This window comes from Tyto alba, unplaced genomic scaffold (assembly GCF_018691265.1).
Source record: "Tyto alba isolate M040663 unplaced genomic scaffold, T.alba_DEE_v4.0 Super-Scaffold_17, whole genome shotgun sequence".
Classification (NCBI taxonomy): domain Eukaryota; kingdom Metazoa; phylum Chordata; class Aves; order Strigiformes; family Tytonidae; genus Tyto; species Tyto alba.
In genome coordinates this window covers 20,844,362-20,868,336 of record NW_024881279.1, presented here as the reverse complement: position 1 = coordinate 20,868,336, position 23,975 = coordinate 20,844,362, and the positions used below count along the sequence as shown (strand labels likewise).

At 48.4% G+C, this 23,975-nt stretch overlaps 1 protein-coding gene, 2 long non-coding RNA genes and 1 other non-coding gene across 10 annotated transcripts in view; 1 reads left to right on the top strand and 3 right to left on the bottom strand.

Moving 5' to 3' along the window:
* MATR3 (matrin 3) overlaps window positions 1–2,799 on the bottom strand; it is a 28,301-nt gene extending 25,502 nt beyond the window's left edge. The window contains exon 1 of one of the 5 annotated variants that reach the window (XM_042790453.1): window positions 2,722–2,799. In XM_042790453.1, the coding sequence (XP_042646387.1) occupies window positions 2,722–2,784 (63 nt within the window). In that variant the 5' untranslated portion in view covers window positions 2,785–2,799. The other 4 variants (XM_042790454.1, XM_042790451.1, XM_042790452.1 and 1 more) reach the window with 4 other exon arrangements.
* A 69-nt stretch (window positions 2,800–2,868) lies between these two features.
* Window positions 2,869–10,208, top strand: LOC116961508. Of its 2 annotated transcripts, XR_006165114.1 has the most exons (4): window positions 2,869–3,010; window positions 3,652–4,010; window positions 9,383–9,525; window positions 9,773–10,208. It is a non-coding gene; the product is annotated as an uncharacterized LOC116961508 (long non-coding RNA). The 2 variants fall into 2 exon arrangements; XR_004407011.2 differs by having other exon boundaries at window positions 2,888–4,010.
* A 2,445-nt stretch (window positions 10,209–12,653) lies between these two features.
* On the bottom strand, window positions 12,654–14,506 carry LOC116961506. Of its 2 annotated transcripts, none has more exons than XR_006165089.1 (3): window positions 14,010–14,506; window positions 13,638–13,864; window positions 12,654–12,974 (listed from the first exon to the last, which is right to left on the bottom strand). It is a non-coding gene; the product is annotated as an uncharacterized LOC116961506 (long non-coding RNA). The 2 variants fall into 2 exon arrangements; XR_006165090.1 differs by having other exon boundaries at window positions 14,238–14,506.
* On the bottom strand, window positions 13,132–13,335 carry LOC116961512. Its single transcript, XR_004407012.2, has one exon. It is a non-coding gene; the product is annotated as a small nucleolar RNA SNORA74 (small nucleolar RNA).
* Window positions 14,507–23,975: the final 9,469 nt, after the last annotated feature.

Genomic DNA, 23,975 nt, shown 5'->3' with positions numbered 1-23,975 from the left:
TTACGACTGCACAATACGGTACTTAAACACTTGCAAAATAAATTAGTTTCAAAACTTGTCAACTTAGAGCACTGAGAAAGAATGCAAGCAACATAAAGGCTACAAAACCACACTCATAAATTAACAAATAAACTGAATGGAAATAATTTATTTGCAGCTTTGATTATAAGAGCTTCTCTCTCAGATTTGCTGAGCTACCCAGAACACTGTCAAGTATTAGACTACAAAGTATCTTTGCATTCACCAAAATTCTCAGCAGAGATGTATGCAAGTCACAGAAGGGCAGCAGACAATAATTACTACTTTATTTCCCATCAAATTAATGAGCATTTTTATTTAAGTGTAGTCCTAAATAAAGCAGGTGGCAACTGTATTTCATGTATGGATCATAATACCATGGATTTTTATTTTAGTTTGCAGCCTCAAAGACTGACTCTTCTTTCCTCCTCTTTAACCGGTTTTTAGTTTGTACCCTTAGGAATATGGATATTCACATTTTAAGGATGCATTTAGGAATTTCTCTTGGTTATTCTTCCCATCATTTTGTGCTGGGATGTATGTAACACCTAAATACATGCGAAGCACTGGAAACAGAAGTTTTCAATACAGAGTAACTTCAGATAGCTTCTCTAAGACACACAGAAAAAGGCTCATGAAATTGCAAGCCTTGCCAGAATAATTGGGAAGCAATCAAAATTATTGAGTTTGCTGTTCAGATTTCATCTCCTTAGCTAGTACACAACGTAAAAGTACAAATACTGGGTTACCACTGAACAAGCACATGTACAAGGCTCAAGTGCCAGAATCCTCACCAAAATTTAATTATTCCATGTAATCTAGCAATGAAACATTTTGCGTGCTTTGAACAAAACTCAAGACAGAAGTTCACTGATTTCTCAGCAATACATTAAAAACATCAATACATGTTTCACTACATTTTGAAAAAATAATATACAATTTAAATTTTTCAATGTATTAACATGTTTCAAAATTCAGGAACATTAAACCACTGGATCAACAAATTATAAAAAAGTATCAGAAAACGCTCCCTTTTTGTCTTCTGAGGCATGAAAACTACACAGACGGTTTTTAGAGACTTGGGCTTTCAACAAGAGTTGCTCCCTGCTTATCTTACTCCAGGAAGTCAGGATCACCTATTCCACAATAGCTCAGAAAGCCTGAAGAATTTAAGGTCGAGTAAAAAAAATAAAGACTATTCAGCTGTTCAAAACAGCATCAGATACTTTTTTTCCCAAAGGTATGCTTTGTGGAAAGGAAAAAAGACACATTTAAACTGAGCATTTTACAGCTTGCTTTCTACAGAATAAATGCTTCATTTATGAGAATGAAGTAGTTCTTCAGGTTCCCAGAGAGTTCTTTTTAGCTCTTACTTATTTTCAGCGTAGGTGAAGTTTATACCTCATTACTTTCACTCCGGAAACAAAATATGTACATAAAAACCTCACAGAACGTTATTAATCCACAACAGGAGGGGAAAAAGAAATAAATCCCTGCAGCACAATTTGTAACCAGCCTAAATTATGTGAAAGTGAAACTGAGTAGAAAGAGGAGTCAAACAGATACTTCCACTGTCATTATTCTTAATGCTCAATTCATTGATTCTTAATGCCAGATAAGCATCAGAACCAGCAGTTTTTGAACCTAACGGCCTTCAGAGGTGTTAAGAAGGCACACACGGTGTTGACTTGCTGTTTAGCTTCCGAGTGGGCATTTTAGGGGGCCGGGTAGGAGAGCGGCCGACTCTGAGGCCTCAGCTGGAACCAGAAGCGCTAGCAGGGCACACCGGTGAAGTTTCAGTCGGCGGGCGAAGCACGGTTTTAGCGGGAGTCATCCCTGAAAACACGTTTTACGTGCCGAAACACCAAGCAGCCCAGAGAAAAACCCCCTCTCCCTGCCCTCGACAAGCGGCGGGCAGCGTTCCCGGGGGCGGCCCGGGGAGGGAGCGCCCGGCAGCGCGGGGCCGGGCAGGCCGCGCCCCGCCGCCGGAGGCCGTTCCCGAGGAGCGGCGGGGCTTTGTTCGGGGCCGGCCCGGCCGCAGTACCGGCAGGCGGCGAGCGGGGGCGCCGGTTGGCGCTGCGGGCGACCCGGGGGGGGAAAGGGGGGGGGGCCGAGGCACCGGCCAGGCCGGGCCCGCAGCTGCGCGCCAACCCCGCCCCCACCCCTCACCCTCCCCGCCGCTTCCCCTCCCCCCCGGGGCCGCTCCTAACGGCCGCCCCCCCCACCCCCCCCCGTCGCTCCCTCCCCGCCTCACGGAGCGGCAGCCGCCGACGCCGGTTCCTAACATGGCGGCGGGCCGGGGGCGGCCGCAGTGCCGCTCCTACCTGCGGCCCCGGCGGCGAGGGGGGCGTGTGTGCGCGGCGGGAAGGGCCCGCGGCGGCGCGTCCCGTTCGCTGCGGCGGCAGCGGGGGAGGGGAGGGACGGAGGGGGCCGAGGGGAGGGAGGCGGCTGCGCGAGCCCCGCGCCACGTCCCGCCGCGCTCGCGAGAGCGCGCCCGCCCGCTGCCCGCCCGCTCACGTGCCCGGCGGCGGCCGTCCCGTCCCGTCCCTTCCCGCTCCTCTCCGCTCGCGGGCGACAACCGGCCGCCCCGCCCTCCGTGCGTGGATGTGGCCGGGGAAGGGGGGTGACGGGAGAAGGGGGGGACGGGGACGGGGAAGGGAGGCGCCGCCAGCCGCAGTCTCGCGAGAAGCCGGAGCCGCTCACCCAGCTCTCGCGAGAGCCCCGCCGTGCCGCGCGGCGCCAGCCCGCCGCTCGCCCCCAGCTCATTGTCCGCGCGCTCCCGCGGGGGCGGATGGGAAGGCGCGGGGCGGGATTCGGGCAGCTCCCGCCTGTCCCCGCCCCTCGCCCGGCAGCCGCTGGGGGACGCGGGGGCTCCGGGGGACGCGGGTTCGCGGCCGCGCTCGACGCCTCCCGGCCGCGTCACTCGGCCGTGCCCGCCCGCCCGCCCGCCGTGGGAGCGGCGCGGGGGGAACAACAGGCGGGACGGTGCCCGGTGAGCCCCCTCACCCCGAGGGAGAATCGCGTCCCCAGTCCCAGCAGAGGGTAAACCGTCCTCGGGCAGAGCCCGGGCTCCCCTCGGGGCCCGCGCTGGCCGCTGGCTCTCCCGCTTTCCGTGGCTGGAAGCGGGAGGGGGGGGGGGGCTAGCCCAGCGCTTTGGCATGTATTTGCCCAACATAATAAGGGTTCCTGGCTGCCACTTGCCTCTTCGAACCCCCAAAGCGTTGTTACCTTTGTAATAGGGCAGGCACTCATAGTCCCTGCAGCTCCCTAGGCTGGGCTCTGTCAGCTCAGGCCTAAGTACTGCCCCCCTCAGCAGGATGAAGATGTTACCATCTCTAAAATATTTAAGACAATAGGATCTTAATGCCTGTAAGGTTCATTAGAAGGTTCTGGTAAAAAACCACTACAGCTTATGTGCAAGGCTCTCCTTTTCATCTGAGGCAATATTGCCACCTTGCGCTGGTACGAGGAAAATTCACTTTTCCTGCACTCTCCTTAAATTGGTTGATTGTATGACCAAAGTAGTACTCGTACAATCGGATAAATACTATTTATGATTTGAAATTCATAGTCAATATATTTCTTTACAATTTAACTTTGTGTCTAAATAACCAGTCTCTCTGTTGGAAAAAGGGTAATACATTTTGGAGAGAGGATCTTTAAGAGCTAAATAAGAACAGCCAGTTGAACACCTGCAACATACCTGTTGCACAGTGGTCCTTGAGCTAAGCAAGCAGTGATAACCACATCTTGGGGAAGGTGTAAATTGAAAGACTCCTAATCAGAAGCTCCTGCCCTGGAAGATTAGGACCCTCTGAAGAATGATGAACCAGCTGAAACTAGGTAGAAGATAAGGAAGTGAAAACACGAACAGCCAAGTCCTTACCATACAGGGAAAGAAATTCAAAGGCTCGAAAAGTTCCTCCTAAAAACCACTAGAGACCACCAATGACCCCCATGGAAGCCCCTCAGAGACCCAAACCACATGCATAGTAAGTATGTAGATATGATAATTAATTCTAGGAAATAGAATGATTATGTACAATCATGCTGGGAAAATTTAATGCGTATGTATGTAAGAGAGTGCTATAAGCTTTGGCCAATGTAACATACAGTCAGGTGGGAATAATTTCATCATGCCTCCGACTGATTAAAGTAATGCCTGCTCATTAATGCTAATCTCAGTGTTAAGGAGTGTTGTTCCCGATTTCAGTGACAATTTGGCGACCCAGATGGGACACTGCCCCTGACGCTTGACAGATTCACGGGATCATGAGGACTCTGGCACCACTGAAGTGTTTTTCAATGAGATCCTCTGATCCCCTGATCCAGTGAGTTTGGGGTAAGATCCTTGGGTTTTTTTAGGGCATTACTGAAGATAATCCAGGATTGTGGGTTCTAGACCAGACCTCCTGGAAAAGCCAGTCCATAAATCTGGATGGAGGAATTCCCGCAGGGTTAGGTCTTTAAGAGAAACCCGGGAAAGAAGCCTAGATTGCACGCTACCATAGGCACACTCGGAGTGCCAGCCAGGGTACTGGTTATTGTTGTATTTGTAACTATAATCTTGTATGTTTTGTTAGATACTGTATTGTTTGTGCGTGAAATTGTTTATTTTATTTTAATATGAGTACTACTCAGTCCTCTGAGAGAGTAATTCTAAAAAGGTCATCCTTGGGATGTATATTATAACATTGGAAAGATATGAAAAGTGAACCCGTTGCCAGGAGACAATTAATTGAGTACTGTAATCATTGGTGGCCAATGTACATTTTGGAAGATTGAGAGAAATGGCCAAAGAATGGGACCCTAAAGTATAATACTATATTACAATTAATGTTTTGTGGGAGGGAGGGAAAACGGGATGAAGTACCATCCATTGATTTGTTCTTTTTGCTGGAAAATCATCCAGAATGACAGAAAGTTGTGGTACAATACCAAGTGATCCTATGGTTTAAGCCTTAGGGAAAGATCAGGGAAAGAGATCAAAAAGGTGTTGTTCCACATGTAGCATTGGAAAGCGTTGTATTAAGCATGGGTACCCAGAAGAGGAGGATGTGGAATTATTGGTGTCTTCAGGACGCCAGGGGCAGGAGCTGCCAAGGCAGGAAAGGTTGGGAAGAGAAAGAGAGGGTGATACAGATTCTGAAGATGGGTTTAGTCCTATAGCAAGGGAGAACCTGAAGGGATGGAACTTCGTGAGGAGGAAAGGGGGGAGGTACTGCAAGCTCTTCTTTGAAAAGCAGTAGGGAATAATGGGCCAGTAACTGTTAAAGTTCCGTTTTCAGTAACTGACCTGAGGTTGTGGAAGGAATTAGCAGGGATATACAGAGAGGATCCGGAGAAAGTAGCAAAGGTATGTGAGACCATAATCAGAACCCCAAATTCTGATTGGAATGATATACGGGTAGAGTTAGATACTCTGATAACTCTTTATGAAAGAACTATGGTAATAGCTAAAGCGAAAGAGGAGGCTGAGAGAATGTATGCCCAGAATGCCCAACTGGGAACTGCAAATGATCATTTCCCACCAGTGGATCCTCAATGGGATCCAAACAACCCAGCTCAAAGAGAGTTATTAACCAGAGATTAATAGTGTTTGGTATGAAACGATACCCCAAAAGCTATTGGTCTGTCCAAATTATATTAGGTAATACAAGGAAAAGAGGAGTCTCCCTCTGGTTTCCATGAGTGGTTAATGTCCGTAGACCGGAGATATACAAATCTGGATTCTGAGAGGGAAGGGGATGCTTTGCAATTGGTTATTTTGTTCGTGGGGCAGTCAGCCCCTGATATCCGAAAGAAACTTCAAAAGCTGGAGGGGGAGGATTTGAGGAACCTTAATAAGCTACTGGAAGTAGCCTGGAAGGTGTATAATAACAGGGAAGTGATTCAGAGGAATCGGGAGAAAAGACTGATCGCCTACTAACCAAACCGGGGACATGGAGAGGGGGTTACAGAGGATGGGGCTGACTTGGAATTGAAAAGGCTGGGTATAAGCACCAGCCCCTAGATAGGGATCAATGTGCTATTTGTGAAGAAAAGGGACACTGGAAATTGTCCAAGAAGAGAAAGAGCTGGTGGGGCAATCCCTGAACATGTCACAAGGTTGATGACTCTGGATGAGGCATGAAGAGGTCCAGGGGAGTCATCCCTAGCTGAGCCCCTGGTTACACTGGTGCTGGGGAATGAGGAGATAGATCTCCTGGTAGCTACATATTCTGTTTTAAATACCTGCAAAGGGGCTTTTAGCCAAGACACTGTAAACATAGTTGGTGCCACAGGAAAAGGGGAGAATAGACCATTCTTTCAACATATAAAATTCAAAATAGGTAAAAATCGGTTGACACATCAATTTCTGGATATGCCAGAATGTCCAATGCCTTTGCTAGGCAGGGACATATTAAGTAAATTGGATGCTCGAATAACTTTTGGTAACGGACAAATACAGGTACATATTCCAGAAAGCAAAGCACTGGAAGCCCAAGTTCTCATGTTACAGCAGCCTAAAGTGGAGGAAAAAATTCCAGTGGAGGTGGAAAATGCCATCATACCGTTAGTCTGGGCCATCAATATTCCAGATCAGCAGGGCCAGTAAGAATACATCTGAAACCTAACACCAGACTGGTAAGGCAGAAGCAATATCCTTTAAAATTAGAAGTAAGAAGTGGATTAGAAAAATTAATTAATAAGTTTATGCAATATAAATTGCTAGTAGAATATCAGTCAGTTTACAATACTCCCATTTTGCCAGTAAAGAAACCCCATTCGGAGGAGTACTGATTAGTACAAGATCTTAGAGCTGTTAATCAGATAGTGCAGGACATACATCCACTAGTAGATAACCCATACACCCTATTAACAATGATCAGGGAAAATTATAAATGGTTTACAGTATTGGACTTAAAGGTTTCTTCCTTCTCCGTACCTCTGGAGCTGAGCAGTCAGGCACTTTTATCATTTGAATGGGAGAGTCTGAGTACAGGACAGAAGACACAACTCACTTGGACTGTGTTGCCACAGGGGTTCAAAAATAGCCCCACCTTGTTCAGAAACCAACTGGCAAAGGAACTGGAACGATGGAGAAAGGAGGATGAGAATATAACTCTCCTTCAATATATGGATGACATTCTGATAGCCGCCTCCTCCCCGAATGAGTGCATTCAGATAACTATTAGCCTGTTAAATTTTCTAGGACAAGCCGGCTACCAAGCATCCAAGAAAAAGGTGCAGATAGCAAAGACCCGGGTCCTGTGTTTGGGATTCACCATATCACAGGAACAGCGGAGCCTGGGAACAGAGCGGAAGGAAGCGATTTGCCAAACAGCAGGACCATGATTGGTGCGGGAGCTATGAGCCTTCTTGGGAATGGCTGGGTGGTGCTGACTGGATTCCTAGTTATGGATTAATTGTGAAGCCATTGTATGACACGCTTAAAAATCAAAGAAGGTACTGCATTGGACTCCTGAGGGCAGATCTGCCTTTCAAACCCTAAAAAAACCTCCGATGACTGCCCTGCTCCTGGGCTTGCTCGATCTAACCAAACTCTTTGTACACGAAAGATTCCATCAGGCTGTGGGAGTGCTAACTCAGAGGCTGAGGTCATGGAAAAGAGCTGTAGGATATTTTTCTAAGCAGCTCGATAATGTCAGCAGAGGATGGCCAGCGTGTTTGAGAGCGGTGCCTGCCACGGTTCGACTAAGCCAAGAAGCCCAGAAACTGGCACTGGGAAAGAAAATGACTGTGTGCCTCACATGGTGGTTTCCATACTGGAGCAAAAGGGGGGCCACTGGCTATCCCCAAGCAGGATGCTAAAATACCAAGTAGTCCTCTTAGAGCAAGAAGACATGGAACTAAAGATAACTACTGCTCTTAACCCCACAATGTTTTTAGATGCTGTGTCTGGAGGGGAGGGAATGCTACAACACAGTCGTCTCCAAACCATCGAACAGGTCTACTCAAGCAGAGAAGATTTAACAGACACTCTGATAGAGGACCCTGAGGAAAAACTATTTACAGAGGGTAGCAGCTACATGCGTGAAGGAAAATGAAGAGCTGGATATGCAGTGGTAACTCACACTGGGGTTGTGGAAGCTCAACCTTTACCGATTGATGCCTCAGCCCAAAAGGCAGAACTGAGCATTACAACGGGAATTAGAACTGTCAAAAGGAAAAAAGAGTCAACATCTGGACGGGCTCCAGATGTGCGGTTAGAGTAGTACGTGCCCATGGAGTCATATGGAAAGAAAGAGGATTACTATCAGCCCAAGGATCACCAATCAAATACAGAGACATTATCAAGCAATTACTAGAAAATGTCCAGTTACCAAGAGAAGTAGCCATTATTCATTGTAAAGTCCATCAGTCTGGACATACCTCAGTCAATGCAGAAAATCAATTAGCGGATAAAATGGCAAAGAAGGTGGCAGAGGAAAGCATCCTAGTTGCTGTACTGTCCAAACAGGTAAACTTACCAAAAGAGGCACCTGAGTATCAGAGCCAGGATAAACAGCTGAAATATTAAAAGCTCATTGAAATCCTGATGGGTGACGGGTGATTATAGATAGGCAAGTCATAGTACCACAGGCTGTAATGAAACAGTTAGCTGAAGATAAACATAACGCAACACACTGGGGGGCAGAAGCTATTGTGGATAACTTAAAAAGGCAAGTGCTAAGTGTAAGGATGACAGGTATCGTTAAAAGTGTGGTCAGTTAGTGTATAACCTGTTGACAGCATAACCCCCATTCGTACAAGAGACCCCCTTTAGGGAACACAAAAAAAGGGAATTGCCCTGGGGACTACTGGCAAATAGATTTTTCAGAACCACCTTGACAAGTGGGATATTGATATCTGCTGGGTTTGGTCAATACCTTTTCAGAAGGGCCTGAAGCCTTTCCCTGCCTCACCAACAAAGCTAGGGAAGTAGCAAAAGTCCTATTAAAGTAATACCCAGATTCAAAGTTCCATTGGGAATGTCATCAGATAGAGGACCTCATTTTATAGCAGATGTTGTGCAGAACTCATCCAAAATAAAGGGAATCAAGTGGGACCTACATACCCCATGGAGACCACAATCTAGTGGGAAGGTGGAATGGATGAATCAGAACCTGAAGAGACAAATTAGTAAAATTTGCCAGGAAACATCACTTGAATGGCTGGTGGCTCTTCCTTTAGCCCTATTAAGAACAAGAATTCAACCAAATTCCAAAGAAAAGGTGAGCCCTTACGAAATCCTATAAGGAAGATCCTATAAAATAACTTTTTCCAGGGGACAGTCATATAATGGGAAACTGTGGTTTAAGGGAATATGTAACATCTTTAGTGAAAGTACTCTCATCTTTGCATAGATTTGTTGTTTTAGCCTCCCCGGTGACCTTGGATGTTCCAGCTCATCCTGATCACCCAGGAGACTCAGTGTACATCAGGAGCTGGAATAACAGACCTCTTAGAGAAAAGTGGAAAGGACCATTCTGAGTCCTCCTGACCACCCACACAGCAGTCAAGGTAAAATGGATTGACTGGTGGACACATTTCACTGGGTGATACTAGCCCTGCCACTGGAAGTACCTCAGTGGAAAGCAACATCACCAGCAATGAGATGAGAACATTTCTCACATTATGTATTCTGGGGTGGGGTGCAGTGGGGATAGATACCATCATTAATGGAGTTGGTCGTGGCAATGCGTATGAAAATCCAAAAATTAATTTTGCAAAGACATTGAATATGACTGATTGTTGGATTTGCTTACAGGTAGTGACAGGGTAATTGAAAGACTCCTAATCAGAAGCTCCTGCCCTGGAAGATTAGGACCCTCTGAAGAATGATGAACCAGCTGAAACTAGGTAGAAGATAAGGAAGTGAAAACATGAACAGCCAAGTCCTTACCATACAGGGAAGGAAATTCAAAGGCTTGAAAAGTTCCTCCTAAAAACCACTAGAGACCACCAATGACCCCCATGGAAGCCCCTCAGAGACCCAAACCACATGCGTAGTAAGTATGTAGATATGATAATTAGTTCCAGGAAATAGAATGATTATGTACAATCATTCTGGGAAAATTTAATGCATATGTATGTAAGAGAGTGCTGTAAGCTTTGGCCAGTGTAACATACGGTGGACATGTCAGGTGGAATAATTTCGTCATGCCTCCGGCTGAATAAAGTAATGCCTGCTCATTAATGCTAAACCCAGGAGTTTTATTCCTGATTTTGGTGACGTCTCCATCATCTTGGAAGCTGATACGTTCCAGCAGCTTTACAAAGGTGAGAGTGTGTAGCTGAATTCAGTCTCCAGGGGAAAGGAAAAATCTGCCTTTTTAATTCATCACAGGCTGATTTTTCTTCTCTACATGTGGCTGGAGAGCACAATGAAACAATAGCACAGAAGGTATTTGAAGAAAACAGGGGATTGGTACAAAATACATGTTGAAATAATACGGAAGTGCTCAGAGAACAATCACAAGAAATTCAGCTCTCTTAACAAGCTCAGGATAAAAAACAATTAAGTGCTCAAAAACAAACACATAAATCTAAGTTAACAATACTGTGCACAGGTACTGCAGAGCAGTAAAAGCAGAGCAAAGCACCTTGTTGAAATGGAAAGCAGCCCAGCCACTTTTGCCCAGTAAAAGTCATATATAGATTGCAAAACATACAGTGCTAATAAACAGAATCATAAATCACACTACTATTTCCCGAGCACAAAAGCAGGTCTTGCTCCATTTCTCTGGCTTTATTTCAACCACCAGTGCTTTGTTCCTCTTAGCCCACATGGGTTCTCTCTCAATTCCTTTGTTGTCCTCCGGTCAAGGCACCAAAGTGGTGGCCAGATGAATCGTTTTGACCTTTACTGCCTGCGTTTGCGCTGCAGGAGGAGCCGTACGGCGCTGACCATCACTACCCTGCTAACAGAGCTGCTGCGTAAGGCGCAGAGCTCTGGTGCCCTAAGCCTGTGCTCGTGCTCATCACTGGAGAACCTGCATGACGTTCCTGAGGTTTTTCTTTTCCAGTACGTGCACAAAGCCCGGTGGATTTGGGGAAAAAGTGGTACCCCTCCAGCTGAGAGTTGCAGGGCATCAGGAGAGCTCTCATGATGCAGAGCTCTGCAGCTGCCCCCAGTGCTCTGATGGGATAATCACTCCCAGCAGAAGACTTTCTCCATCCTTTTCTGTTACCTTTTTTGTTACAGCACAGCCAGGCCTGCAAGTCTTGGGTTCAGCCCTGACATGAATGTAGCAGAGCTTTATCGCAGAAACAGTTTTTCAAGGAAAATAAGCCACTCAGCATGTATTTATTGTCTACATAGCACATGCTTTATGTGGTTGACAGTAGCGCGTATATTCCTCATTTTTTTGCTGATTGCAGACATGCCTGGTACAGAAGCAGAGACCCCCAACAGTGAGTGTGTGCCTTGGCAGCCAGAAACCCCTCCAGCCTGAGGGCAGTGGGCACCGGCCAAGGGACACCCACCGCTCCCCTCCCTCACGAGTACTGGGAAAGAAGAAGGTTGGTGGGCACGATATAAATCCGTAGGAAACCTGGTTATTAGTTTTGCAGGTAGAACTTGTTCCCAGCAATGTTGAATGCTTTGACAAGTATTTCTGTAGAGTATAACAAACGTACATTCAAAGATCAGTGATATTCAGATGGCAGAAGGGGGCACTTGAGCAGTGCGAGGGACACTTAAAAATTAGGACAGCCCTGAAAAAATTCAGCACTGTAGTTCATTTATATGAGCTACATGACAGAAGCACCTGTTTGACATAAGCCGTCAGTAACTTGGGAACTAACCCGATGTGTGCTAGTGTTTTATCAAAAGCCTCACATTTATAACTTCCAGCCACTAACCACCTAAACACGTTGACACTGTTACCCTCCTGCAGGTACCAAGGTGGACCACAGCAGGCTCATGTCCACGCTTCTAATTTCTGTATAGATGGCACTGTAGCTACAGCAGCATCTATGACAGGATAATTATGACTGAAGACCATCGAACCATTTTTAAAAAACTGAAATTTTAGGCTAAAACTGAAAATCTCCTAAATTTGGATTATTTTACAAACACCGCATTCTCCAGAAGACTGCACTGAATCCAAATGGGTCAGTCATCTTGGTGAGAACAATATATTCCTTTGCTCCAAGAACTAGTCACTTTTGAGTTTAAACAGCCTTGTCTGAAGCCATGATCACCTTTCCCCTCCCCACCAGTTTCCTTGTATTTTACATATTGGGCAACCTTTTCCAACTGCCCCATCTTTTGTGGGCTTTACCTCCCTGCAGGCCCAGGGAAGGGAGATAATGAGAAATTTTTCAAGTCAGGAACTGAAGCTTGGGAAGGATATGTTGCAAACTTGTACCGGCTGTGTATGCAGCAGAAACAGGAATTAGACTTTATCTCCTTTATGGAAAACATTAAACACCTATCACCTTCAGAGCACTCAAGGAAAGGAAGACTTGTGGAAAATCTGCCCTTACAGCAAGGGGTTATGGAAGAGAGCAGGGGTGTGTGGCAGGAGTGGCACCAGGCACCCAGTGCCCCACTCCTGCCCCTCCAATTTCCCACAGCCAAGAACGCAACGTAACTTTCAAAACCGGCTGTACCTCACAGCCTTAACAGTGAAAACCAAAATTAGCAAGTTTAAATATAAATAAGTTTAATAAATAGAGGTCACAGAAAAAAAATATAATTTTAAACAAGTAGTGAGAGGGGATTAATAATTAACAGATTGTATATGTAATTCTTGTTACACCTTGCCCACAACCACCTTTGATGTTCCAAGTTACAAGCACTTCTCTACCAGCCCCATTTAAATTGTGGACTGTAAGTTTCCATCTTCTCAGTCTCTTTCAAATGGGGATCTCCACAGCAGCACCAACAGCTTCTTCCTTTTCTTCTGACAACTACTGCTGCTCCAGCAAGCCCCCAAATGCAGCAAAACATGCAAATTATTTGCCTGTAATTAAAAAACATACAAAGACAGTAAACAGGAATATCTCTAAAGACCCCAAAATTCAACCCTTAACACTAACCAGTTAATTAGCTGACCTTCATCTTTATACAAAACAGGAAAGATTAAACAAAATGCAACTTTTTTTTTTTACATTTTCTGTGTTGTCTGCATCCAATCTAGGATTAACTCCACCGAGCAGGAGCTCCTCCACTCTCAGGCATGCAGAGCGCTGCCAAAACCTGGCACCATCCAATGCCAGAACAGCACCGGCGGTGCCAGGCACGACTTGGCAGCGTGTTTCTCTCCCAGCAGCATAACACTATCACAGGCACTGAGCAGCGACAGCTAGCTGACTACTGCTGGATGAAATGCAACTCAGAACTGAGTTTTTAAAGGACAGAAGGAAGTAGAGGCTCAAAAGTACATCTCTGTGGTGATGTGGGTGTTGCTTTTAGCACCTCCCCTCATCAGGGCTTCCTCCAGCAACTGGCAGCGCTGTGTGCTTCGCCACATGAAGCAGCTTATTATTTCCTGCCCAGAGCACCAGAGCCTGGCACAACAGCCCATTCACGAGACAGTGGAGGCCATTCAGTTTACTCAGTATGGCAGAAACAACAATCTTTCAGCTCATCTCCCCTTGTTGGCTCGCAGTCTTTGCCCCTGTACCTTGAAAGCGTCCTGAAGCTCTCCCCGTGCCTCACGGGCAGGTTATTCCTTTACATCTCCCCCAGCACGGGTCACGCTACTGCAAAACTCGGGGGGTTTCACAACCGAAGGCCACGGGTGAGGGCCGGTTCTGTGAGGGCTGCATCTTCCACACCGCTCTGCCACCCAGGACCTCGAGTCACCGTGATCCCCCTGCGCACGCTGAGGCTGCGGGTCAGCTGTAAGCCCTGCAGAGAGCACAAGAGAAACATCACTTCAGATACTCAATTAATTAACTCTGTATTAATACAGCTAAACTGCTGGGATCTGGCTTGCGGAAGGGGGAAAGAAAAAAAAAAATCATATCGATTAATAGGCTGAGAAATTACCCACCGGTCCCAGGGCCTCAGAGGTTATCAGCCAGCGCAGGTGGCTATGCATGACCGCCTTTCAGCCGTTAACAACAAAAAAACCCAACAACCAACCAACCAAAAAAACACAAGCAAACAAAAAAAAACACACACAGAAAACCCCCAGGGACTATTTCACGTGACGTTTTCCGTTTCCAGAGCCCTGGGGAGGAGTGAGGCGCCCCAGACCTCCAGCCCCGGTGCCCCTCACCTCATGGCGGGCGGGAAGCGGCCCGGCGCCCCTCACCTCCCCTCATGGCGGGCGGGAAGCGGCCCGGCGCCCCTCACCTCCCCTCATGGCGGGCGGGAAGCGGCCCGGCGCCCCTCACCTCCCCTCATGGCGGGCGGGAAGCGGCCCGGCGCCCCTCACCTCCCCTCATGGCGGGCGGGAGGCGGCCCGGCGCCCCTCACCTCACCTCCTGGCAGCCCGCCCCCACGGCGGCGGGCACAGAAAGAGGCCGGGCCCCGCCGCGCCGCCGAGGTGGCTCCGCAGGCGCCGCCCCGGCCGCTCCCCTCGGGGCGGGCCCGGCCCGGGGCGGCCTCGCTCGGGCGGGCTGGGTGGGAATAAACTCAGCCATTTCGGGAAAAAGGCGGAGGAAACGCTGTGTTTCCTGCAGTGCTTGTAGGATCAGAGTGTGTTGCCGTCTGCAGTCCCCAGGTGTGACGGACGAGTAAGGTTACACGAGTGTTTTCATCAGAGCCCAGCTAGTGCCCAAAGCTGCCTTGCTGGATGTCACAGCCACGGTACCTGCGGCAGGAAGGGCCAAGGGACACGGGCCTGGCTGGCACAGCGCATTTGCAGAACTTTTCTTGCAGTGATTTACTGAATTTTCTTCTGTGATAAATAACAGGAGAACTTTTACTTTCATTGAGTTAGGCTAAAGCTGTTATTAAAAATTAGTGTTGTTAAAATTATAACAGTTAAGCAAGACTTTTTTGATCACAAGCATATGGTTGGGCATTGTGTGGAGTTGGGCAAGCAAAAGGATGGGGGGGTGGTCTGTGGTTAGTTATCATGTAAAGAGGAATGGAAGCCAGCAGAAAAAGGGTTAAGCGAAGAACTGATGAAGAGGAACCTGGACTTCTTTCCCCACCATCACCCCCCACCCCGCTCTGAAGAGGACCACTGAGACTGGCTGTAAACTCCACAGAAGAAGAGGAAGGAGGGGGGGAAAGGAGAAAAAGTGGATTTGTTGCTTGGCCTAGCTGTGTTGCACTGTTCTTTGTTTGATTTCATGTTTAAACCGAAGGTTACACACAACATTGCGGCTGCCTCCCCCGCTCAGCAGCTGTCTGTTTTGTGATAAGTAGTGAAGCAGTGGAAAAGTGCAGGGAGAGACAGCCCTGAAGAAACCAAGAAAAAGTAACTGCGCAGGTACAAAAAAGGAGGACTGGAACTATAAAAAGAGGCCTCTGCTGGGGCAGGGCGCACCATTGTAACCAGCCCTGTATTCTTTGCTCCACTGACTTTGTCCCCAATAATACCTTTTTATATATATATACGTGGGCTTGTTTCTCACACTTTTCCCTCCCACAGCGTTGCTCTTTCTTTTGCTCCAGGGCCTGCCTGTATGGCACAGATGCTGTTGAGCCACAGTCCGATGGGTACGGAAGGATTACGGTACATGTACCAGTCTGGCAGCACCGCAGCAGTGCAGGTGACGCAGCGCAGGCAGCGGTTCCCCGGACACCGGTGGGTTAGGAGCTGAGGATAACAGTAGAGCATCTCTCTTTGCTGTTGCAGGAGCTCCAGATGTTAGTCTGTCCCATCCTAGGCTTGTAGCACACATATTTTTGAAGCATTACAGCTCCTTGCTACTGCACGTCCCTCGAGCGGATGTGCTCTGCCAGCAGAGAGTGGTTCATGTCTGGATTTAACCCATCCTGCTAATTTATGGGAGCAAAATCTCTCAGATGTGATCCCTGCTTTATTCTGTAACAGCATTTACTCAACAGGGGTTAAACAGGCTTCTGGAGCCTCTTGAGTTGCTTTGAGCACGAAGTGCAGGGCTGCGCAGGGATGCAGGGAGTTCAAGAGAGGCTGTCTAGACTAGAGGAGCTCTTCTGAAGGCTGGCTGTGCTTTTGTTTTATGGTAACATATATCTCTAATCTGGCTTGAAACAAAGAGTCTCAGTCCCTTCAGTCCCCAACACTGCACTTGAAGGAGAAAAGGAGGATGTATTTAGCTTCCACCAAGCTAAGATGAACAACAGGCCAAGCAGGGATCTCAATATCAAAGAACAATGTGATGTTTGCTGACATCAGCTATGGCCTGGGAGAGAGGGAAGGCCAACACAGCTAAGCAGATGAAACTGCTGTGAAACCACTTCTCAGCTAGTCGAGGCAGTGCTGTGGACACTTCTGGGGTAACGCTGCAGGCAGCTGCCTGTAGCTCTTGTCACCAAGCCTGGAAGCAGGCAGGGATCAGGCAGGAGGACCTGTTGCTGAGCCAGGTGCTGCTTCCAGTCATGGTGTGGTTGTGCTTAGCTCTGCAGACTGGTTTCTGGCCAGGTTGCAGCAGCACAAGCTCCAAGCATGGCATTCCTGGGCTCAGCCTGTTTCAGAAGCGTTTTCTCCTCCCCTCGGAGGAATGCAGCTGATGTAGAGGGCATGTTCACCAGGAAGCTGACAGAAAAGGGCTTTACTTGATACCCATGGCAGAGCCCTTGTGTTTCACCTAGTGTGACATCTTTTATCCAGGGCTCACAAATAATACACAATCATTTGTTTGAAATAAACCAATGCTCCAAACCCAGCTACTGAAGAGGAAAGCTGTGCAGGAACGCAGGGAAATCTATGCTGTGAAGTGAGAGGCTGGTCCTGGCATTGAAAGTCGCTGAGTTCTGGTATTTGGTGTTCGGAAAGCTTTTGAAGTATCTCCCTGGTCCTGCTGAAAACATTTTATTATAGGAGGCAAAGCATATTCATTTGGGCCTCACGCTGTGCTAATGAGCTACACAGCTTCCAAACTGGAGCTGTCGCTTAGGCAGCCTGCTCCGGGTCTCGGCAGAGCTCATCATCCAGCCCCGTCTGTGGGCACATGCCCTCAGCCACAGGCAGCAAGACCTCCAGTAACAAAATCGTGAAGTGGCCTCTGTGTTTGCCATTACCTGTCCCTCTAGCATAGGAGCTTTTCATCGGTCCTGGATCTTCACTGGAGCATAGCCAGGAAACTCTTGTCCTTCACTGAGTTCATCACTAGCTGAGGAAGCACCTAGTTCTTTCCACCGCTCAGCACCAGCCTCTCTCCCCGCACTCAGCCGTGGCTGTCCTGAGCAGAACAAGCCCAGCACTTCCTGGGATGGGGCAGGGGCAGGCTGTATCGGGGAGCATCCCCCACATCCAGGAAGAATAGCTGCCCACCTTGGGCTGCAAAAAGACCAAGAAGCATTTGAAGAAGATGGAGTGGATGATTGCCTGGGACAAGAGGCAGCTCCAGCTGAGCTTCAGTGCCATCCCCAAGCTCTGAGAGCCTAAGCTACAGGAGGACATGGGGGAGGGATGCCAGCCTTCTCCAAAAGGCATTGAAATGTCTCACTGGAGCACAAAGCCCCAGTGAAAAACATCCTTTGAATGGATCCCAAGTGAGAGAGGTTATAGCTACACTGCTGTGCCTGGCCACAGATGCACGGGGCACCCGAGCCAGTGTTAAGGCATCCAAAGGAGGTTGGGAAAGGTGTAGCTGTGTCTCTCAGCACTGGACTTGGCAGGACTACAGCTTTTTTTTCTGCATGTTTCAGGGCAAAGTTTTTTGCTGTTGGCAGCCCACAGCTGTTTCTGAGCTGACTCTTCCTTCCCAGTGTATCTGAAGTGCAGTATCGGGGGTAAGCAGAGAGCCAGCTCGCCTGCACTCTTGTTCCCGTTAGCTGGCACTTGGTTTCATTTTTTCCAGCTTCACAGACCCTGTGTTTGCTGTGCTGGTTCTCAGTGCCTCTGCGTACACATCTCAGTGTTGAGGTCACTGTGGATGCTTACAACAGAGTTGATCTTGCTGAACTCTCCATTTTAAATCCAGGAAGAAAAGTACCTTTACTGGTTGGCTATGGCACTTGGAACCAGAGGTCCTTCCACCGCAGCTCACTACACAAGTGACACTGCATCCTACCATGCTGAAAAGCATAATTAGGCTTCAGCCCTCAAGGAGAGACAAGTCAAATTCTTCATCCTGGAAGAAATTGCTTTTGCAGCCAGATAATTGAACTAGAGAGAGAAATATTAACTGAATGAATAATTTTCACTCCCTGAAAGCATGAATAGAGATTTTCAGTTAGAAACAAATTTTCTCTTAGCCCCTGAGTTGTTAAACTGGGGTATTTCTGGATTTCTATCCATCTGAACAAGAGCCACACACTTCATCTGGCGAGGGGACCCTGCAGTTTCCGATTCCCAGCTGCCATCACAAGATGGCATTACAGACTTAAAAGCTGAGCTGGCTCTGAGATCTTTCCCAGACCCTGGGATGTCCAACCCCAGAAGCAGCTGTGGACTTAACCCTGCCTGCTGAGCTCCTCTGCCAGGTCTCAGCCCCCGACACCTGCTTTTAATCACGTCCCTTTAATGTCAAGGCTGTGCTTTAAGCACACAGCATGAGGAATGAAAAGCTGCAGCTGTTACTCCTGCAACTTGTGAGCCATCTAATTGCACTGATTTAAGCTAGTTACAGTCTTGACAGTTAATGGCATACAGAGCGCTTTAATCTTGACCTGCAACACCTCCGGCTCTTCCAGGGCCTCCTCTGCCCCCAAGGAGACACTGCTAATCAGACCAAGCAGTGAAGTAGTTTAAGACATGGCTAAAGGGAGCTAAGAGCAAATCATGAGCGAAATGCACCCAGCTCATTTTGTTGCAAAGCACTGTCAAATTTAGAACTGTCTTTTGTTCACCCGAGAATGATTTGGGAGAGCGATGATAAGTCTTTTGGTAATTTACAGCTTTAAAATAATAACAAAGAGAGAAAGATCACTCTTAGATATGCTTATTAAAAAACAAAGCTTAATTTTGAGTTAGGTGTATAAAGCCCTAGTATGATGTGTTATCCCCTCTGTGTCCCCACTGCTACCTCTGCCCCCACGGGGATACAGCCTGCCCTGAGCTGCCTGCCCACCCACGGCGTGACCCACAGCTCAGTGAGAAAGCTCCAGCCCCACACATTGCCCCATCACCTCCGGAGAGGGCATCAGCGATGGCCTTGACTCCTAGGGGCCTGTGTTCCCTTGTTATACTTTGCCCAGGTCAGGCTATCATAGCTGTGTTCGCTGGCTGGGGAGTTTCTGGTTGCTAAAGGTGATGCACAGCCTGGGTCAGCCCCAGGGGACCAACAGCATTTAATGGCCCTGACCAGCCTCACCCGACACCCCCACACCCATAGGACAGGACCCTCATTTAAGCTCAGCCCCGGAGCTTAACTTTTTGCAGGAGTGTCTTCCTCTAGCCCTATTCTTGGATGGGTCTCCTGGCTCTGGAAGGACCCTTGGATACGTGTTGTGGCTGTGTTTCTAGCTCTATTTTCTGGATGAACTTTGCACCTATGTTGTAGCTGTGCCTCCAGCCTTGTCCTTGGCTTTATCTCTTGCTCCTGGGTGGGCTCTAGGACTGGGTCATTGCAAGCTGGGATTGCTGGTGGACCCAGTAACCAGCACCTGGCTGTGCTCAGACCTACCTGCTGGTGAGGATGATGTCTCAGCTGGGGTCATCTTGGCTCCCCTTCACTTAGGCAGCAGTCAGCCCTTCCTGCTGGGCCCATCACCTTGTTCCAAGAGAGCAAGCACAAAGCTTGTTAATCTCCACGCTAACCCTGCTCCTCTGTGGACCTTCCCGGGCCCGCTGGGAGGGAGCTGTCCTGCTATGGTGTTCATTCAGTGGCTGTATTAGGAGACAAAGACCCTTCACGTGAGCGGGTGCTCCAGGCTTCATCTGCGGGTTGCTGTCTGCAAGAAGCAGCCATGATCTAACTGCATCTCCTTCCCTAGCCAGGGGCCCTGCAGCTGCCCACCAGGGCTTAGTATCTTTCTGTCTTGATAGATTGGTGGCTGTATGGTCTTCTGGGGTGACAGCTCTCTGTGGTGCAGCTGCCCCCGGGGGGGTGGCAGTGGGGCAAGATTTGTTTCTGAGCTGTCTCTGAGGCTCTAGCTGGATGCGTCCCTCCAGGCAGTGCAGGGAAATTCTGGTCAGGCTGTTCCCTTCACTGCAGAGCTGCAGAGCAGCCTCCGTCAGCCCAGAGGAGGGAGCAATCGAAAAATGTTATATAAACCAAAATCAGCCTGCCAGAGGGGCCGTCACAGCAGCACCAAGTGCCGTGTCACTCCGCATCTGGCTGGGCAGGAGCGTGCCCTGCGGCTCCTCTCCCCAGCTGCCCTCCCTCCAGGCCTGCCTGAGTCTCATCTCGCTGCCAGAGCCTGGGTCTTTTTCTTGTTCAAAATGTACTTGGGCAGCGTGAGGAGACTCTGCAGTTCCCCTCTGTTCTCAGCTGAAGCTGCTGCAGAGCAATTTCTTTTTCTCTTTTGTCTCTGGAAGAGCTCTGGAGCTCTGCTCCCATCCCTCCTGTCCTCCTGCTGAGCTCCTCCCCAGTTGACTCCTTACCTGGTGTCTCCTTCCCTTCCCAGCTCCTATTAAACTCCTCTCCCTCTCCTTCTGTGCTCCCATTCGGAAGACAGATTGCAAACTGCAATCTCTGTTACTCAATGCCTTTCATCTAACAGATCCTAGGCCACTTTCTCAGTGTGATAAATGCGATCTGCTGATCCTGGGGAGGAGGATCCCCTGTGACAGAAGCCACCTCTGGGATCTGTGGCAGATCTCATGGCATCAGGCTGCAGGGTCTGACTTGGCTGCAAATGTACAAGTGATAAAGTAGCTGCCTTACCCCTGAACATGAGCATCACAGCTTGCTCTTCTCTCCTAGCCCCTCCACCACCACTGGAGATTCATTTTAGGAATTTACACATGCAGGAAGACTAACCAAAACAGATATTCCTCTTGCGGTGGTCCACCGGGTCCCTCTTCAGCAAGGAAGAAGCTAGGTGGGGCAAGCAGTAAGGTATGGGATTAACTACATGGAGGTGGGCTTGCACAGCACCGACCTGAGCGTGCTACTGGGCTGATCTGCATCTCTGATAGCTCTAAATCATACTAGGAAAATAAACCCGAGTTACTCTGGATGCTATTTCGCTGGTGCTGGTTTAATTCTTGCGAGGGCTTGTAAAGCCCGACTCGAGCCCCAGGGGATTTTAGCCAGTGCTGGCACCTGGAGCATGGCCCATGTATCCTGGGGTTGGGTGGTGGATAGAGATGAATGGACACATCAAGAAAAGCACCAGCCCAGGATTTTAGAGTAGAGCTAACTAGAAACAGCATATTCTATTAAAAAAAAAAAAAAAAAGGAAAAAAAAAAATCATTCTTAATTAGGACAGAAACCCCCAGATAGGCTTTTTTAAAGAAAAAGCCTAAAAATATCATTTTTGCTTTGATTTGAAAACTATTTTTGTTCTTCAGATTGTAAGATAAAACACATTTGAATTGGTGATGCATTTCACAGCAGAAATATATCCCTTTTCATCTTGAAAATGCTGAAATGGGTTGTTCCAAAATTTTCTAACGTTTGCTCCCCTTTTTAAAAACCAAAATTTTTCATTTAGCTGAAATGTATTTTTTTTTTTAAAAAAAGGAAACTCTTGATTACATTTTTTTTCCCCCCCACAGTTTTAATTAGAATTAACAATTCCAGCTGATTCTTAGCTGGGTGATAAACAGCTGGACTGAATCCACTTCACAGCCCTCCCTGCTCTGGGACTTCCAAACAAGCTCCAGCACTAGCAGGAGTTTAGCCCTCTGCAACATTTTAGCCTTGTCTAGTCACTGGAATTTATTTCTTTCTTTTTTTTCCCCACTCTTTCTCCTCTGAGGATTAGTTTTTACCAGTGCAGCATCTCCAGCAGTCAGGGAACTTTACAGTGAGTTGAGATTGCATTGATTTCTTGAGGAAGAAGCCACATACTAAATTTTCCTATTTTTCTCCCATGAGGAAAGCAGGTAACAGTTTCAGGAAGACAGCTGGGTTTGTAGATATTATGTTCACCTGCTGCATGACAGGAAAGTCTGAGGTCTGCAGGACCATCAAGGGAAAGAAGGAGACCTCGGCTGGTCTGATGCAATGTCTGGAGATGAAGCTAACGTTGCTGGTAAAGCGAAGAACGTGGAATTAAAGAAGGGTGGATTAAGCCTGAGAAAAGCACTAGGTGAGGATCAGGGGATGGATCAGTCCATGGTCCAGCCAAGAAGAAGGCTAGGAAGGGCATTCTGCTTAAACCAGACCCCCATCAGGCAGAGGGGCACCCTGGCTTGTCGTGCACAGGGTGATGCTTCTTGTAGGCAACGTCTCGGGATCCCCAGGGCTTGTTCTGGGCAGCTCTGAATCCGCTGGCCCAAACTGCTGCGTCCGATGCCTCGATGCCTCTGCAGCAAAACCCGGCTGTGAGCCGGTGGGGTTCCCAGGCTCGTGACCAGTGTGCAGCAGAAAGGTGCTGCAGGGAATTCAGATGGCTTTTTGGGGCTGGGGCCAAGGTCAAAGCCTTCTCAAATGACATCCCAAAGGTGTCCAGGGCCTTCTACCCCATGGTGCAGGGCTGGGGGCTCAGCTGTTGTCCTGGCAGTGCTTTCTTCTGCATCCGGGATGATTTTCACACACTCCAACTCTCTAGGGACAAGGGAAGGAATGCTGCAGCAGCATGAATGGAGTGGAAGGGCATGGTGGTGGAGGGGAAGGGAAGATACTAGAGTTTGCTCTTAAATCCCCCAAAACATCTGTTTGAGGCGCCCAGGCAGGTTTGTCCGGTCTCTGCAGGCAACCTCCAGAGAGCCAGCAGACACTGGGGCATCCTCCTTTGCCGAAACCAACGTCCCCAGTGCCCACCACAGCTCTCCTGCTGCTGGGTCATCATCTGCTGGCTCTTCATCGCTGCTCATCCCTGTGTTGGCTCGTTGCTCTTAAGGGCTGATCTCTTCTCCCTGGAGACAAGGCCAAACAGTTATTACCATCTTGGATGATCTTGAGATGGTATTAAGTGAGAGGGAGGTTTCCATATAGAAGTTTTCCCTGTGATTAGTGGATTAAGAGGTTTTGTGAAAATTAAAGCCTGTCTTCATGCTTTCAGCTCTTCAGCTGTTGCTTTTCTTCTTCTACTTCTGTACAGAAATCCCTATGGGCCTCGCTTGCCCCATCCCTTTTGCTGATGTTTCCTCCCCACCATGACCTGGAGGTGTGTCTGGGCAGCACCCACTGCTCTTTGCCACCCAATTTCCCCAAAGCTTCGCCCGGCTGAGCCCCGGCAGAGCCTGCTGCTCCCGGGCCAGCGGTTGCAGAGAGGAGTGTGCTGCAAGCACAGCTAATTTATATACGAACCCAACCCAGGAGAGGGGACATAAATGCCTCTTTATTTCCATATTTATCATTGCAGTTCAGATGGATGAGGAATCCGATGGAAAGTTTAGGCGAAAAAGGGAGGAAATGAAAAAGTGTCGGTAAGCGGCAGCTCAGCTGAGAGACTGGCAGCCTCGAGGGTGTTCAGCAGCAAAAAGGCTTTCAATTACTGCGCTGCGCTGCTGCTCGATAACATCTTCATTTCCCCAGCCGTGCTGCCGGGATAGATGGGACAGCAGGTCCTCGCTGCGGAGCACCCTCTGATCGGCCATCGTGTGACCCCAGCTGTGTTCCCAGAGACTGCAGCCTGATTGTTACAGGGATATGGATCTGAGACCCTTAAAAAAAAAAAAAAAAACAAAAAAAAGGCATGTTTGGTGTTAGCGGTGTTTTACAGGGCTGTTTTCTTCCTGGATGCCAGTAGGTACTGTGCTGTGAGCAGCGGCAGAATGTGGGTGCTGAGGCACAGTAAATATCTCCAGGTAATGAGCATCACAGTCACTCGCGCCGTGGTGGAAAGGACCCACAAAGG